The 17,144-nt window shown below is 35.0% G+C and overlaps 1 protein-coding gene across 2 annotated transcripts in view; it reads left to right on the forward strand.

Annotated features, from left to right (window-relative positions):
* The window catches only part of LOC116686582 (E3 ubiquitin-protein ligase ZFP91), a 7,002-nt gene extending 2,448 nt beyond the window's left edge, over nt 1-4,554 (forward strand). For both annotated transcript variants that reach the window (XM_032511609.1, XM_032511610.1), the window contains exons 7-11: nt 1,521-1,571; nt 1,666-1,744; nt 1,940-2,054; nt 2,218-2,317; nt 3,198-4,554. In XM_032511609.1, the coding sequence (XP_032367500.1) occupies nt 1,521-1,571; nt 1,666-1,744; nt 1,940-2,054; nt 2,218-2,317; nt 3,198-4,086 (1,234 nt within the window). In that variant the 3' untranslated portion in view covers nt 4,087-4,554. The remainder of the gene's footprint in view (nt 1-1,520; nt 1,572-1,665; nt 1,745-1,939; nt 2,055-2,217; nt 2,318-3,197) is intronic.
* Nucleotides 4,555-17,144: the final 12,590 nt, after the last annotated feature.

Here is a 17,144-nt window from a genome sequence, read left to right on the forward strand (position 1 = left end):
CAATGCAGTGAAGCCCCCCCCCCCCTCACCGATTGGTTCTGTCTGACATCCTGCGCCTCACAAAAGGATTTCTTAGTGCACCATAAAGAGAGTTAACAATATAAATATGGTCCTATTCTTCCTATGATATAGAATAACTCAGTAACTTGTAATGGTGGCCCATGTCCATCTTTGATAGAGGCTATATTATATGTGGGGAACATGCAGGAGTGTGTTGTTGTTTTTTCCCATATTGATCAAACATATAGCTTTGTTATCAGTGGCCTGGATTGTGGTTTTATTCAGGTGTCGTGTGATTAAAGTATGCAGGACTAGATTATAGCCGATTGATATCAGAGATCCGCCCATTACCTGCATTTTATGCGTTGTACCTTTCCCTCGCCGTGTGTGTTTGGGAATTGTTACAAATTTAACATCTTCTTTTATCATTGTATAGTCAGACCAAACTTATCCAGGGCCAACATTAAAGCCCAGAACATCTCATATTGGTTCTGACTAAATTTGATATATGAAGTAACTAGAGTTGGGAAAATACAGAGAAAATCAGATCTCATCTCAATTATTTACCAAATACCTCAATATCGATATTGCGGCGATATTGTAGGGTTGACAGTTGGTGCTTTCACAAAATACAGTCGGGTTGGAAAGTTTGGGCCCCCCAGGTAAAAATGTGTATTAGTGTGCATAAAGAAGCCAAGAAAAGATGGAAAAATCTCCAAAAGGCCTCAAATGACAGATTAGACATTCGTATAATATGTCACAAAAAGTTAGATTTTATTTCCATCATTTACAGTTTCAAAATAACAGAAAACAAAAAATGGCGTCTGCAAAAGTTTGGGCCCCCTGCAGAGTTAATACCTTGTTACCCCCCCCTTCCCACAACTTTTTGTGACATATTATACGAATGTCTAATCTGTCATTTGATGCCTTTTGGAGATTTTTCCATCTTTTCTTGGCTTCTTTATGCTCATTAATACACATTTTTTACCTGGGGTGTCCAAACTTTCCAACCCGACTGTATTTACTCAATGAGATTTTTGATAAATTACCATCAGTATCATGGACAAATGTATCACTTGAACGTAATGTAGCCTTTAAAACCAGGAAAAGACAACACGTGTCATACTACTATATCAACAATCCAAGATGATTTATTACCCAGCCCTACAATTAATGCACAAAATGACAACCCCACCTAGATACGGGGTAAAAACAACCTTTTGTAGTCGTCAAGTTGTCCTTATAGCAGCACACGGAGCTGATCATTCACAACGTAGAACATGTGCTCTACTGCTCACACATGCAACCCCCAGTCTGACTGGTCTTGCATGACTTTTTCTATTAATAGAAAGTATTTTTGCTTTTGTGAATTTTTTTTAATTGAACCACAGCAACCCTCATTAAATTAAAACCATTTGTGCCGTACCAAGGGATGAAGATTCCCGCCTGTAATAGGTAAAGCTTTGGTTATGAGTTTGCCGACATTTCAAATTTAGCTTTGCAACCTGTTTTCATTTTAGGAGAGGTAGACAACAGAAAGATGACAAAGTCCCTCGGCTGCCAAAACAAAGGTAACAGTCTTAGTTGGATCACGCACTGTAGACGACTGGCGCTATTTGCGTTAAGTATGATTATTCTACAGTTTCCCTTTTTCTGTCTTCATAGGAAAAAGCCCCCCGTGCAGTACGTCCGCTGTGAAATCGAGGGCTGTGGGACTGTGTTGGCCCACCCACGCTACCTACAGGTTTGCCGTCCTGTCAGCTGTAACCACGACAGCCCCAAATATTTTAAAAGGCCCTGTCTTAAATTTGGCACTGTACAATAGCCACAGTATTAAACTAAATTGGTGCGCTGCATTTTTAGTTTTAGATCTGTGACGTTACTTTAAGGGTGTGTTTACTGTAATATTTACTTATTGTCTCTTCTCTCTTTATTTCAGCACCATATCAAATACCAGCACCTGCTTAAAAAGAAGTACGTGTGCGACCACCCCTCCTGTGGGCGCTTGTTTCGTCTGCAGAAGCAGCTGTTGCGCCATGCCAAACATCATACAGGTGACAGATGTCTTTTAACACCGTGTTAAGACTGGCACCGTACCTTACGTTGGATTGCGAAGCTAATTACAACATTTCGGAGATGCTTGAAGGGCCAAGGCAAAAAAAAAAAGTCCACTTCTAATTGTCTTTGCCTGTCCTGTGTTGGTGTCCCCGGCTCCAGATCAGAGAGACTACATCTGTGAGTTCTGTGCTCGGGCCTTCAAGAGCTCCCACAACCTGGCCGTGCACAGGATGATCCACACGGGGGAGAAGCCGATACAGTGAGTAGCAGCGACGCTACATGTCCCAATGTGGGCTGTGGACGAGGAGGAACTATTATATGATCATATTAGACATATTATGTAATAGGGCTGGCCACTGTGACAAGGTTCAGTCTTATTAATGTAGATGTGATCATTTAAAATAACCCCATAATACAAATTCTCTTAAATTCTTCCTGCAAACATTCTGAGTGTTGTGTACATGACAAAATTCAGTTTTTATCTCAACTAAATAAAAATAAAAAAACAAGGTCTTGGACTAATTAACAAGGTTTTCAGAAGGTAAATTCCTGTCACTTCCCTATGGATCCCAGCTACTTGAATCCTTTACAGATCAAAAGAATTACTATAACACATCCAGTTTATCCTGTAAAATAGTATATCTGGGTATGAATTAAGAAATTAATTACAAACCATGTTTATTAACAACTTTCTTAATCGTACCCTTTGAGTCTGCGCCATCCTGAGTGATATGATTTAGTATGTTCACTAGTATTTTATTTTACTTTTGTCATGTCAGTATGTGATGCAATATTGTTGAAGTACAGTTTTGAATAACTTGTTATTAGGGCTGTTAATTATTTTCATGTGGTGTATTTACACGGGGGTGAGATATGTCGTATGAAGGAAGTTGTAGTGAATTTGCTGATGGTCTGGATTGCGTGATACATCTGGGATGTTAGAGTCAGGATCCACACCCAGACCGGGGCAATCACAGACCCAGACCCTCTCAACAGGAAGGCCACGGCGGCCAGATAGGATTTGTTATATGTTGTTAACTTCTACCAATGCTCCTAAATAAATTGTAGTAAAAGTGATGAAACTCAAACATCAAGTCAGCTCAGACTATAACCTGGTCTTTGTCTCCGCCCTGTGGCAGGTGTGAGATCTGCGGTTTTACCTGCCGTCAGAAGGCCTCCCTAAACTGGCACATGAAGAAGCACGATGCAGGAGCATCCTACCAGTTCTCCTGCTCCATCTGTAGCAAGAAGTTTGAGAAAAAGGACTCTGTTGTTGCCCACAAGGCCAAGAGCCACCCTGAGGTGCTCATAGCTGAAGCCCTGGCAGCTAATGGGGGCTCAGTGATCAGCAGTCCCATCCCAATCCCAGAAGCGGTCCCAGTCCTCACCCCGACCCCAGAGACTGTCCCGGTGCTCCCTCCAACTCCAGAGACTGTCCCAGTGCTGGCCCGGTCCGACCGACCCCCCGTCAGCCAGGGGAACCACGACGTGGTGACCAGTACCCTCACTCCGCTGCAGCAGGTGGTGCTCCCCCTCGCTCCACAGACTCCCTTAGATGGATCTCAGGGTCAGTTCCTCCACCTGCCCACGCAACACGTGGTGCAGGTGGCACCTCAGCAGCAGGTCCCCGCCCTGCTGCACCTCACCACGGCTCCTCCCGCCCACCTCTCCAGCATCAGCCACCCCCAGCTCATCCACCTCTCCACCGTCCCCACCAGCACTGTAGCGGACCCACAGAGCACCCTCCTCACCCTGAGCTCCGTCAGCACGCTGGCCTCCACCGCCTCCCTGGCGTCCCAGCAGGCTCTGCAGTGGGGCAGGGGGACCCATGAGGACACACAGCTGCCCGGGGAGGGGGAGCTGTGGGACAGGGTGGTGGTGGGGGGCGGTCATCAGGATGTGGAGGAAATGATGTGGGAGGAAAACGAGGAGCGGAGGAAGGAAGATGGGGGCGTCGTGTGGGAGAGAGAGCGAGGAAGACAGATTATTTTACAGTGTGCCGAAGTTCAGGAAGATGGTTTAATCTAGCTAGAAGGCCATAAAACGTCTTTATTTAAGAAAGGAACAAAAGACTGAAGGACCTGTCAAAACGTAAAAAGCTTACATTTCAAAAAGGAAAGCCTTTATCTCCATGGAGTGGAACACAGTAGTCCTATCAAGTACGTAGCTACACGGAGCTGCTTATATCAGGGAGTAGGATTTCTAATATTATAGATCACATACACTTCTTTTTCCACTTAATGAATATTTTGTAACCTCTTTGTTTCCTCACCCTTGTGTTTGAATATGTGTGTATGTTAAAACATTGCTTTTAAAAGACTGCAGGAAGATTGCAGATATTGTACAAAGGAGATTTATATCCCACGTTTCCACGTTGACGTAATAGTTTCAGTTACAAAAGTTACAAAACTAATGAACTGTGAGCAACCACTACAACCAAATGAGGTTCTTGGTGTAAACTAAGCTTTGTTGTAAGATTACAATAAAACACATATTCAAAAATGTCCATAGAATATTCTATTTGGATGAACAGAAATAAAACTATAAAAATCTATATATTAGGACGATTTTGAAATCCTTTGAGAAAGGCGAGATCATGTGTTTCGCTCTATAATTTACACATAGAGCAGGTCTAGACCATTCTATAATTTACACATAGAGCAGGTCTAGACCGCACTATAATTTACAGATAGAGCAGGTCTAGACCGCTCTATAATACACGAGGCCGGTCCTGACCACACCTCTATAATACAGATGAGCAGGTCTAGACCTCTCTATAATTTACAGATAGAGCAGGTCTAGACCTCTCTATAATTTACAGATAGAGCAGGTCTAGACCTCTCTATAATTTACAGATAGAGCAGGTCTAACCTCTATAATTTACAATAGAGCAGGTCTAGACCGCTCTATAATTTACAGATAGAGCAGGTCTAGACCGCTCTATAATTTACAGTAGAGCAGGTCTAGACCGCTCTATAATTTACAGATAGAGCAGGTCTAGACCTCTCTATAATTACACATGAGCAGTCTAACACCTCTATATTTACAGATAGAGCAGGTCTAGACCTCTCTATTTACAGATAGAGCGGTCTAGACCTCTCTATAATTTACAGATAGAGCAGGTCTAGACCTCTCTATAATTTACAGATAGAGCAGGTCTAGACCTCTATAATTTACAGATAGCAGTCGACCCTCATATTTCAGATAGGCAGGTCTAGACCGCTCATAATTTACAGATAGAGCAGGTCTAGACCTCTCTATAATTTACACATGAGCAGGTCTAGACCTCTCTATATTACAGATAGAGCAGGTCTAGACCTCTCTATAATTTACAGATAGAGCAGGTCTAGACCTCTCTATAATTTACATAGTAGAGCAGGTCTAGACCTCTAAATTTACAGATAGAGCAGGTCTAGACCGCTCTATAATTTACAGATAGAGCAGTCTAGACCTCTCTATAATTTACAGATAGAGCAGGTCTAGACCTCTCTATAATTTACAGATAGAGCCAACCCCTATAATTACAAAGACAGTCTGACCTCTCTATATTTACAGATAGAGCAGGTCTAGAACTCTCTATAATTTACACATAGAGCAGTTCTAGACCTCTCTATAATTTACAGATAGAGCAGGTCTAGACCTCTCTATAATTTACAGATAGAGCAGGTCTAGACCTCTCTATAATTTACACATAGAGCAGGTCTAGACCTCCCTAAATTTACAGATAGAGCAGGTCTAGACCGCTCTATAATTTACAGATAGAGCAGGTCTAGACCCACCTATAATTTACAGATAGAGCAGTCTAGACCGCTCTATAATTACAGATAGAGCAGGTCGAGCCGTTTCATAATTTACAGATAGCGCAGTCTAGACCGTTCTATAATTTACAGATAGAGCAGGTCTAGACCACACTCTATCCCAACAAAAGTCCCAACAATTCTACTAATTCCATCACATCAGGGACACAACACACTTATTAAAAATCCAAATGATGTAAGTTTGCCAGATTTAGCCATAGGACATTTTTATCTTTAAGCCGTGGACAGGTTGACGTCAACGTGAACAAGACAAACCCAAGACCTGCAGTGGGGGGGGCGAGTCCACTGGTTGCAGAAAGACGTCCGATGGTACAGAAGTCTAAGAGAAAATACTTCATTTCAACTTCTTTCTTTTTTTTTTTTTTTAATAAATGTGACAAACATTCAGCGTAATAATAACACAAAGAAATATAAAGGAAATAATATTGACTACAAATGTTCTTAATTACATAGATTGGAGTATATATCAGATATAGTTATAGCTTTCTTATTTGTTACTAATTTGAGAGACTCAAAATATATAGTTGTCAATTTCAATTTGGAATAGTTTAAAGTAAGGTCTTGATGAACTTGATGAATTTATGATTTATGAATATGAAACTCCCCTAATAAAATACAAATTTTACATATATTCCTATCTTTATATTCAAAATATGTATATATATATTTCCCTAGTTGACATTATTGTAGAAGGATGGGTGGGCCACATGGTCACGTGTTTCCATAGACAGTGAAAGGGAGAGAAAGGCCCTCCTGTGCGCCCCCCTAAAACCGCCCCCGTGTCCTGCGGAACCAATTAAAGCCCCTCTCGGTGCGTGCACGCCAACATGAACACCGACACCCACACACCTCATTGGCACGCGCCACCGTGACGTTCTCCGGTCCCTGGACAAAAACGAAGAATTCCGCGTGGAGAATAGTTATTTTTGGTGTCAACGTCGACGACATTGGTGGGGGGTGGGGGGCTCGGTTCTCGCTGCTAACCCACCAGACGTGAAACAGGGGCTGGGGAGCTGATGGCAGAGCCGGAGGAGCAGCGGACACCCGCGCCGGAGACGCCGGTGCCCGACCCGTCCCAGACCGGGAGAGCGGTGGCTCTGGCCCGGCTACTGCACTACGAATGTAGTCGCCTGCTCCAGCTATACGTGAGTTATCACTTTACACAGTCGCTGTGCTTCTCTCATACGTGCCACACACACACACACACACACACACACACACACACACACACACACACCCTTCCCGTTACTTTAATGGGACCATGTTTCGTAGCCAGCAGCTAGCTACCTGTCGCATTTGACTTATGTCTTACTTTTACTGTGCAGTATCCCCGTTAACATTCACCAGTATGCACTTGGGTATTTTTGAAAGATTATGTGGTGCAGTGTAATCACGCTAAAAGCCCCCCCCCCCCCCCATTTCCCCTGGGGTGCCTAATGGATAGAGTGCATTGGATGTGTCTCTCTGCTGTCATGCTCCTGTGCCTCCTCTTCTTTTTTTAGACACCTTTTAATTGATCAATATGGCTGTCACTTAGTGGTACATTTGTAACTGAATATAAATAAATCAAATGTAAATAAATCAAATGAAAGGCCCAACTACAAGGCCAAGAAGCACCTTGCATCTGCTTTGCAAATCTCTTTTCTTTGCCCTTTTTTAGAAAGAGAAGGAGACCTTCCTGGAGGACCACGCCCCTGACGGAGGACGTATGGTGTCCCCGTCCCTAGACTCGGAGGAGCCCAGCGCGGAGCAGCAGGTGCAGTGGCTGCACGCCGCCCTGCGCCAGTGCCTGGGGCTGATCCACTGCCTCATCCTGAAGGAAGAGGAGGAATGGGGGGAGCTGGATGGCGACTACGAGACCACGAGGAAGAACGTCCGACTCCGGCTGGAGCACCTGCTGCATAGCACCAAAAGTCTGGCGGAGACTGAGAACACGACGCTAGAAGTTACCCCAGACCACCAGTGCAATGAGGTGCAGTATTTGTTACAGAAAGGATAAAACATAGCTACAAATCCAAAGTTTTTCTTCCAATCCTGGGATTTCTCCAAGGATCTAAATCTGATGTAAGGGTTTTGTATGTCAGTCAACTCAAACTTTATGCACTATACATGTTCAAAATCATTTACAATCCTTAATTTTACTTGCCAAAATGATTAGACTGGGTAAGCCCCGCCCACTCTACCGGCGATTTGATTAGCCCTGCAGCTCGGTCTGGAAACCTGCACCTTTAATTCTCCTGCTTAACATAATTTTGCAGGAACCAATCACAAACTGGCTTATCTACCTGGCGCGCTACTGGCGGGTTTAACACAATAACAATAGGGAAGCGACCAAGCAGCTTCTTGGTTATAGCGGCCACTTCTACGTCACCCGGATCGTTGGTCTGATTGGTTGAAGGCCGTTGGTCCCGCCTCTTTTTGCAGAGGAGATACAGAGCAGACCAACGCTCAATATTAAATGTGATGAGCTCGGCCTGGTGATAACCAGACTACCCTGTGATGTCATTAAAGTGGCCTAGCCGCCCTGCTTGTCTCCATCAAATTCAGTTTTGTCTCCCACATGAGTCACCTATATGCGTCTATTATAACTTCATGTAGAATTAGCTCATCTACATGTTAGAGACATTCAGCACAAAAGGGTTTCTTTTCTTTAAAAAAAAAAAAGCTTTATTGAAGTTTTTACAAAATACATGTTATCAACATACGTTAGAGAGCAAAAATAAAGACAGCAAATTACAAAGCATGACATAGCTTACATTATAAAGTGCAGATAGTGGTTAAAGTGCATGTGTTAAGGTGCATGTGTTAAGGTGCATGTGTTAAGGTGCATGTGTTAAGGTGCATGTGTTAAGGTGCATGTGTTAAGGTGCATGTGTTAAGGTGCATGTGTTTAAGTGCATGTGTTTAGGTGCATGTGTTTAGGTGCATGTGTTAAGGTGCATGTGTTTAAGTGCATGTGTTAAAGTGCATGTGTTAAGGTGCATGTGTTAAAGTGCAAAGAACAGACCATATAGTGCAGAGAGGACAAAGCATTACAAATTAATAATATCCCAAGGTAGGAGCTGATTTTTATCCAATTTTTTTCTTCTTCTCAACTCAGTGATCACTTGCTTATAAAACATCATCACTGGTTTTGACAGTCTGTTGTACAGTCAAACAGCAGCTGGTCCTCCAAGGTCCACAAAAGGGTTTCCAAGCGCCGCCAGTCTGCATGGCATGTGTCGCCATTAGCGTCGGCCCGGCGTGCGACAGTAATAATCACCCCTTACAACGTTGGTAACTTTGATTTAAAGTTCCTCGAGGACTCATTTCAGCCCGACTTGAGCCTACCCGTCCACTACCCAGCAGCTGGTCTCGTTCTATTGTGCTGGATCTAGTAATAATGAAAGGCAGTGGATGTTCACTCGCTCTCTTCTGTGTAGGAAACCGATGGCGCCGGGGGGGTTTTCGGCCTCAAGATGTGGACCTATCGAGTCCTGTTGGAGCTCGTCCATTGGGCGGACCATGCCGCGCAGACCCTCCATGTCTTACACACCGAGAGGGAAAAAACAGAAGACATGTGAATCTTTCCAACAATGTCTATGAATGAACTCACTCAACACTAACAGCCAGCTTTCCATTTTGATGTATTTCAAATTGCATATTAAATGGTGTGGAATGTACTCCGTGAACTCTAGAGGTTAAAAATGTGCTGCTCGACTAAAATCCCACCTTAAGCTCCTTTTAACAAAGCCCTGTAGACAGCTTTTTCCCAGACATTGGTATTTCCACAGTAAGTGCTAAAATGACCTCCAGTTTGCGATTTCCTTTGACAAATAATTGAGTGCAGACTATTGACTGTGTGACGATTGGTTTGTTCAGAGAAGCGGCAGACTTGGACTGCTTGAAAATGTGTTTTTTTTTGGTATAAATTGTGTAATTTAATTTATTTTTGATGACTGATTTTCTCTTGTGAATAACACTCCACTCACTGCTAGAATGTAGCCAAATATACAATGACTGAGAAACTGTGACTGATCTGTAGACATAGGTCACTTAGCTTTTAACCCTTGACTTGTCTTCCCGTTAACCACGAACTTGTGCTTTTTTGTGCTTTTCCGATTTTTTTTGTTGTCACTTTTTTCATATTTTTCAGACTTTTTTAAAAAACCTGAGCTGGTTTAATAACAGGTTTTACACTTATTCTTGGACTCTGTGGTCAACAAACCTCATTTAGATCACATTATACCTAGGTTTGTAGTTAAAAAGGCAGAAATTATGAATCATTTTGACTTGAATAGTTAGGATCAGATGATGTTGAGTGGATCTCAGATGGGTAGACGTCAAAGTTAAGTCCGGATACTGTTTTGAAACCATTAAAAAAAGAAGAAAAAAAAGAAAAGAAGAATTAAAATGCTATAAGATTAAATAAAACACCCCAAAATTCAGGGAAAGCAATCATTAATTTTACCGGAAGAATGTTGTATGGAATCATCCATGTTATTTTTGGGCAATGTGGTTGAAAGAAATCCAAATTTCTGATTATAAAACGGGTGAGTTTGACCCGAGGATAACACAAGGGTTAACGTCCCCACCTTACCAACATATCTCATCAAGATATTTCCATATAAAACGTCATGTCGTCGTGTATAGTGCATTGCTTGTGTTGTTGTTTATGGGTTAGCAAATGTGTGATGATCAGGTGTCATCTCTGCTGCTCCGGGCACCAAGTTCTCTCCTGATGCTTTTACTTGAATATGCTGCTACCCTGTTCACACGTTATATGAACTATATATACATATATAAGACAAGTGGTTCACAACTCTTCTCTGTCGTTATTTAGAAGGTCAAAACGTGTTTGCGCACTACTGTTTTAGACTAATAGTTTACGGTAGGATTGTACTGTCTGTAGCCAAAAGTATCACTGTAGTAGTAGTAGTAGTAGAAGTATGCTTGCTGAGGGAATGAGCGGTTATGGTGGATTTCTCAATGGCATGCTTATTTTTTTTTTTTTAATCTCCGTGATGATTAACTGGATGTGCGTTGAAGATTAAAACCTAGATTGTTCAATTTAGCCCCGTTTTTTTTTATTTTTCAACCCGTGAGTGTGTGTGCGCAACAATTTTTTTGACACATCCCTGATTGTCTAATGTGACTTCCTAGAAGTTTTTTGGAAAAGAGATATATAATGTAATATATATATATATAACATAGTTGGAACATGTTACACATATTCAAACATATATATATATATATATGAAGAATAGTTATTATAATAAATTAACAATTTCTTGGGTATTTCCAGGAAACTTACTAGGACATTATTAGAAAACTACTGACAAAAATAAAGCATTTTATTATTCTTCTGAAATTATTAAAACCCTAGGTAGAAAAGTACAGAAGTGGTAATGTATTACTCCAAATAAGGAACAATTAAACATTTCTATAAATTAGATGGGCTTGTAATTTTGTTTTGCCAAAATGTCGCTCTCAGACAAATACATTTATGTTATTCCACATGAGGATTTTTTATTATCTCATGGGTCAAGTTAGACTCAATTACACCTCGTTAGACTTCTCTTATGAGCAAATATCTTTGGGATCTGGGGGGTCAACACCAATCACAGATATAGAACATATACTGTAAATATCATATATAGAACATACAGACTGTAATACTCAATATAGAACAGATACTGTAAATTCATATATAATAACATACTGTAAATATCATATCTAGAACATACTGTAAATACATATATAGAATCATACTGTAAATATAGATAGAAATACTGTATCAATATACTGTGTAATATCATATATAAACATATACTGTAATATCATATAATAGAACATATACTGTAATAATCATATATAGAACATACTGTAAATATCATATATAGAACATACTGTAAATATCATATATGAACAACTAAATATCATAACTGTACATATCAAATATAGAACATATACTGTAATATCATATTAGAACATATACATAATATCTATATAGACATATACTGTAATATATATAGAACATATATGTAAAATCATATATAGAACATACTGTAAAATATCATATATAGAACATACTGTAAATATCATACACTGTAAATATCATATATAGACATATACTGTTAAATTCATATCTATAACATACTGTAAATATCATATATAGAACATATACGTAAATATCATATATAGAACATACTGTAAATATCATATAGACCATACTGTACATATCATATATGAACATACTGTAAATATCATATACTGTAACATATCATATATAAACATACTGTAAATATCATCATATAGAACATACTGTAAATCTCATATATACTGCTGTAATATCATCTATAGAACATACTGTAAATCATATACTGTAATATCATTATATAGAACATATTACTGTAATATCATATATAGAACAACTGTAAATATCATATATAAACATACTGTAAAATATCTATATAGAACATACTGTAATATCATATATAAACATCGTAAATCTATATAATTATATCATATATAGAACATATACTGTAAATATCTATTATAGACCATATACTATAAATATCATATATAGAACATATACTGTAAATATATATAGAACTATACGTAATATATATATAGACATACTGTAAATATCATATATAGAACATACTGTAAATCTATAAAGTAAATCATCATATATCGAAAATATACTGTATATCATATCTTACATCTGTAAATATCATAGATAGAACATATACTGTAAATATCAATATAGAACACTATACCTGTAAATATCATATATAGAACATACTGTAAATATCATTATAGAACATATACTGTAAATATCATATAGAGAACATACTGTAATATATATACACGTAATATCATATATAGAACATATACGTAATATCATTATAGAACATATCGTAAATCATCTATAGAACATATATGTAATACTATATAACTTATATCATTATAGAACATATACTGTAAATATCATACTGTAAATATCTATATAGACATACGTAAATATCTATATAGAACATACTGTAAATATCATATATAGAACCATATGTAATACATATGAATAGAACATATATGTAAAATACATATATAGAACATACTGTAAATACATATGAACATATCTGAAATATCATATATAGAACATATACTGTAAATATCATATATAAAACATACTGTAAATATCTATATAGAACATACTGTAATATCATATACTGTAAAATATCATTATAGAACATATACTGTAAATATCATATACTATACATACTGTAATATCATATATAGAACTATACTGTAAAATATCACTATAGAACATATACTGAATATCTATATAGAACATACTGTAAATATCATATATAGAACATATACTGTAAATATCATATATAGAACATATACTGTAAATATCAATATAGAACATATACTGTAAATATATATAGAACTACTGTAAATATCATATATAGAACATATACTGTAAATATCAATAAAATAACTTAAATATCGTATACTAAATGAACATATATAGAACATATACTGTATATCATATATGAACATACTGTAAATATCATAAAAACATACTGAAAATCATATAAGAACATACTGTAAATATCTTATAGAACATACTGTAATATCATATATAGAACATACTGTAAATATCACTATACTGTAATATCATATATAGAACATATACTGTAAATAATATAACTATAACTATGTAAATATCATATATAGAACATATACTGTAAATATCATATATAGAACATATACTGTAAAATATATCTATAGGAACATATCTGAATATTTATAGAACATACTGTAAATATCTATATGAACTATACTGTAATATCATATAGAACATACTGTAAATATCATATATAGAATATACTGTAAATATCATACTATAACATACTGTAAATATCATATTAGAACAATATCTGTAATTCATATCTGTAATTAGATATAGACATATACTGTAAATATCATATATAGAACATATTCTGTAATATCATATACTGTAAATCTATACTATAACATACTGTAAATATATAGAACATACTGTAAATACTCTATAAACATATACTGTAAATCATATATAGAACATATCTGTAAATATATATATAGCTTATCTGTAAATTATACTATAGAACATATACTGTAAATATCATACATAACATACTGTAAATCATATATAGAACATATACGTAAATGTCATATACTGTAAATATCAGATATAGAACTATACTGTAAATATCTATATAAACATTACTGTAAATTCTATATATAGAACATATACTGTAAATATCGTATATAGAACATACTGTAATATCATATATAGACATACTTAAATATCATATATAGAACATACTGTAAATATCATATACTGTAATATCTATACATAGAACATACTGTAAATATCATATGAAACTACTGTAAATATCATAATGTAAATATCATATTAGAACATCTGTAAATACTATATAGAACATATACTAATACATATATATGAACATATACTGTAAATATCATATATAGAACATACTGTAAATATCATATATAGAACATATACTGTAAAATATCAGATATATAACATACTGTAAATATCATATAGAACATATACTGTAAATATCAGATATAGACCATACTGTAATATCATTATAGAACTATACTGTAATATCATATATGAACATACTGTAAATATCATATTATAAACTACTGTAATATCATCTAAGAACATCTGTAAATATCATATATAGAACATATACTGAAAATAATAGAACATATACTTTAAATATCTATAGAACATATACTGTAAATATCATATATAGAACTATACTGTAAATATCATATAATATAACATACTGTAAATATCATATATAGAAACATACTGTAACATATCATATATAGAACATACGTAACTATTATAAAACACTGTAAATACATATTAGAACATACTGTAAATATCATATATAGAACATACTGTAAATATCATATAGAACTACTGTATAATATAATCTAAATGAAATCTATCTAAGAACATATACTGTAATATCATATATAGAACATACTGTAAATATCATTATAAGAACATATACTGTAATATCATATATGAACATACTGTAAATATCATATATGAAATAACTGTAAATATCATATATAGAACATACTGTAAATATCATATACTGTAAATATCATATATAGACAATACTGTAAATATCATATATAAACTATACGTAAATATATATAGAAAATACTGTAAATATCATATATAGAACTATACTGTAATATCATATATAGAACATACTGTAAATATATATATAGAACATACTGTAAATATCATATAGAACATATACTGTAAATATCTATATAGAACTATACTTAAATACTTATAGAACATACTGTAAATTATCATATATATACATAAACTGTAAATATCTATATAGAACATACTGTAAATATCATATATAGAACATACTGTAAATATCATATATAGAACATACTGTAAATCGTATAACTACTGTAAATATCTATTAGAACATATACGTAAATATCTATAAGAACATACTGTAATATCATATATGAACAAAAAATTACACTGTTATATTAATATCATATACTGTAAATATCATAATAGAACATACTGTAATATCTATATAACATACTGTAAATTCATATACTGTAAAATCAATATATAGAACATACTGTAAATATCATATATAAACATATCTGTAAATATCATATATAACATAGTGTAAATATCTATATAGAACATACTGTAAATCTATATAGACATATACTGTGAATATCATATATATATCTGTAAATATCATATATATAACATATACTGAATATCATAATAGAACATACTGTAAATTATCATATATAGAACATACTGTAAATATCATATACTGTAAATATCATATATATAAACATATACTGTAAATATCATAGCTAGAACATACTGTAAATATCATATCTAGAACATATACTGTAAATATCATATATAGAACATATACTGTAAAATCATATATAGAACATACTGTAAATATCATATTAAGAACATACTGTAAATATCATATATAGAACATATAACTGTAAATATCATATATAGAACATATACTGTAAATATCATATAACAAACTGTAAATATCATATATAGAACATACTGTAAATATCATATAATAAACATACTGTAAAATCTATATGACATACTGTAAAATCATATATAGAACTACTGTAAATATACTATTAGAACTATACTGAAAAATATCATATATAGAACATACGTAAATATCATAGACATACTGTAAATAGAATATATAGAACATACTGTATATCATATATAGAACATATACTGTAAATATCATATATAGAAACATACTGTAAATATCATATATAGAACATATACTGTAAATACTCTATATAGAACACTGTAAATACATATAGAACATACTGTAAATATCATTATAGAAACATACTGTAATATCATATAGAACATATACTGTAATACATTATATAAACATATACTGTAAATATCTATAGAACATATACTGTAAATATCATATATAGAACATATACTGTAAATATCAATATAGAACATACTGTAAATATCTATAGAACATACTGTAATATCTTATAGAACATACTGTAAATATCATATATAGAACATACTGTAACTTCATATATAGAACATATACTGTAAATCATATATATAACATACTGTAAATATCATATATAGAACATATGTAAATATCTATAGTACTATACTATGAAATATCATATAATAGACATACTGTAAATATCATATATAGAACATACTGTAAATATCATATATAGAACATACTGTATATCATATTAGAACTACTGTAAATATATATAGAACATACTGTAACATATAATATAGAACATATCGTAATATCAATATATAGACATCTGTAAATATCATATACTGTAAATATCATATATAGAACATACTGTAAATATTCATTTAAACCATGTTTACATGTTGTTACATGTTTGTGCTAAGTATGTTTTTTACTTTTGATACTTTGAAGTACATTTTAGTAGTATAAAAATAGTACTTTGCTTCAGTAGGATTTGAATACAAGACATGTATTTGGGATGGAGAAATGATAATTAAGGGGCACTTCTGAAACTTGTCAAGTTAAAATCATGTTTATAAGCAGTTCTTATGAAATAAGAGAAGTTAATAACTCTCAAGCTGGTAAAGCAGTGTTGAGCTGTGAAAGAACCCCCCCCCCCCCCCCACCCACCCAT

The sequence above is a fragment of the Etheostoma spectabile genome, unplaced genomic scaffold, assembly GCF_008692095.1.
Source record: "Etheostoma spectabile isolate EspeVRDwgs_2016 unplaced genomic scaffold, UIUC_Espe_1.0 scaffold394, whole genome shotgun sequence".
In the NCBI taxonomy this organism is placed as follows: domain Eukaryota; kingdom Metazoa; phylum Chordata; class Actinopteri; order Perciformes; family Percidae; genus Etheostoma; species Etheostoma spectabile.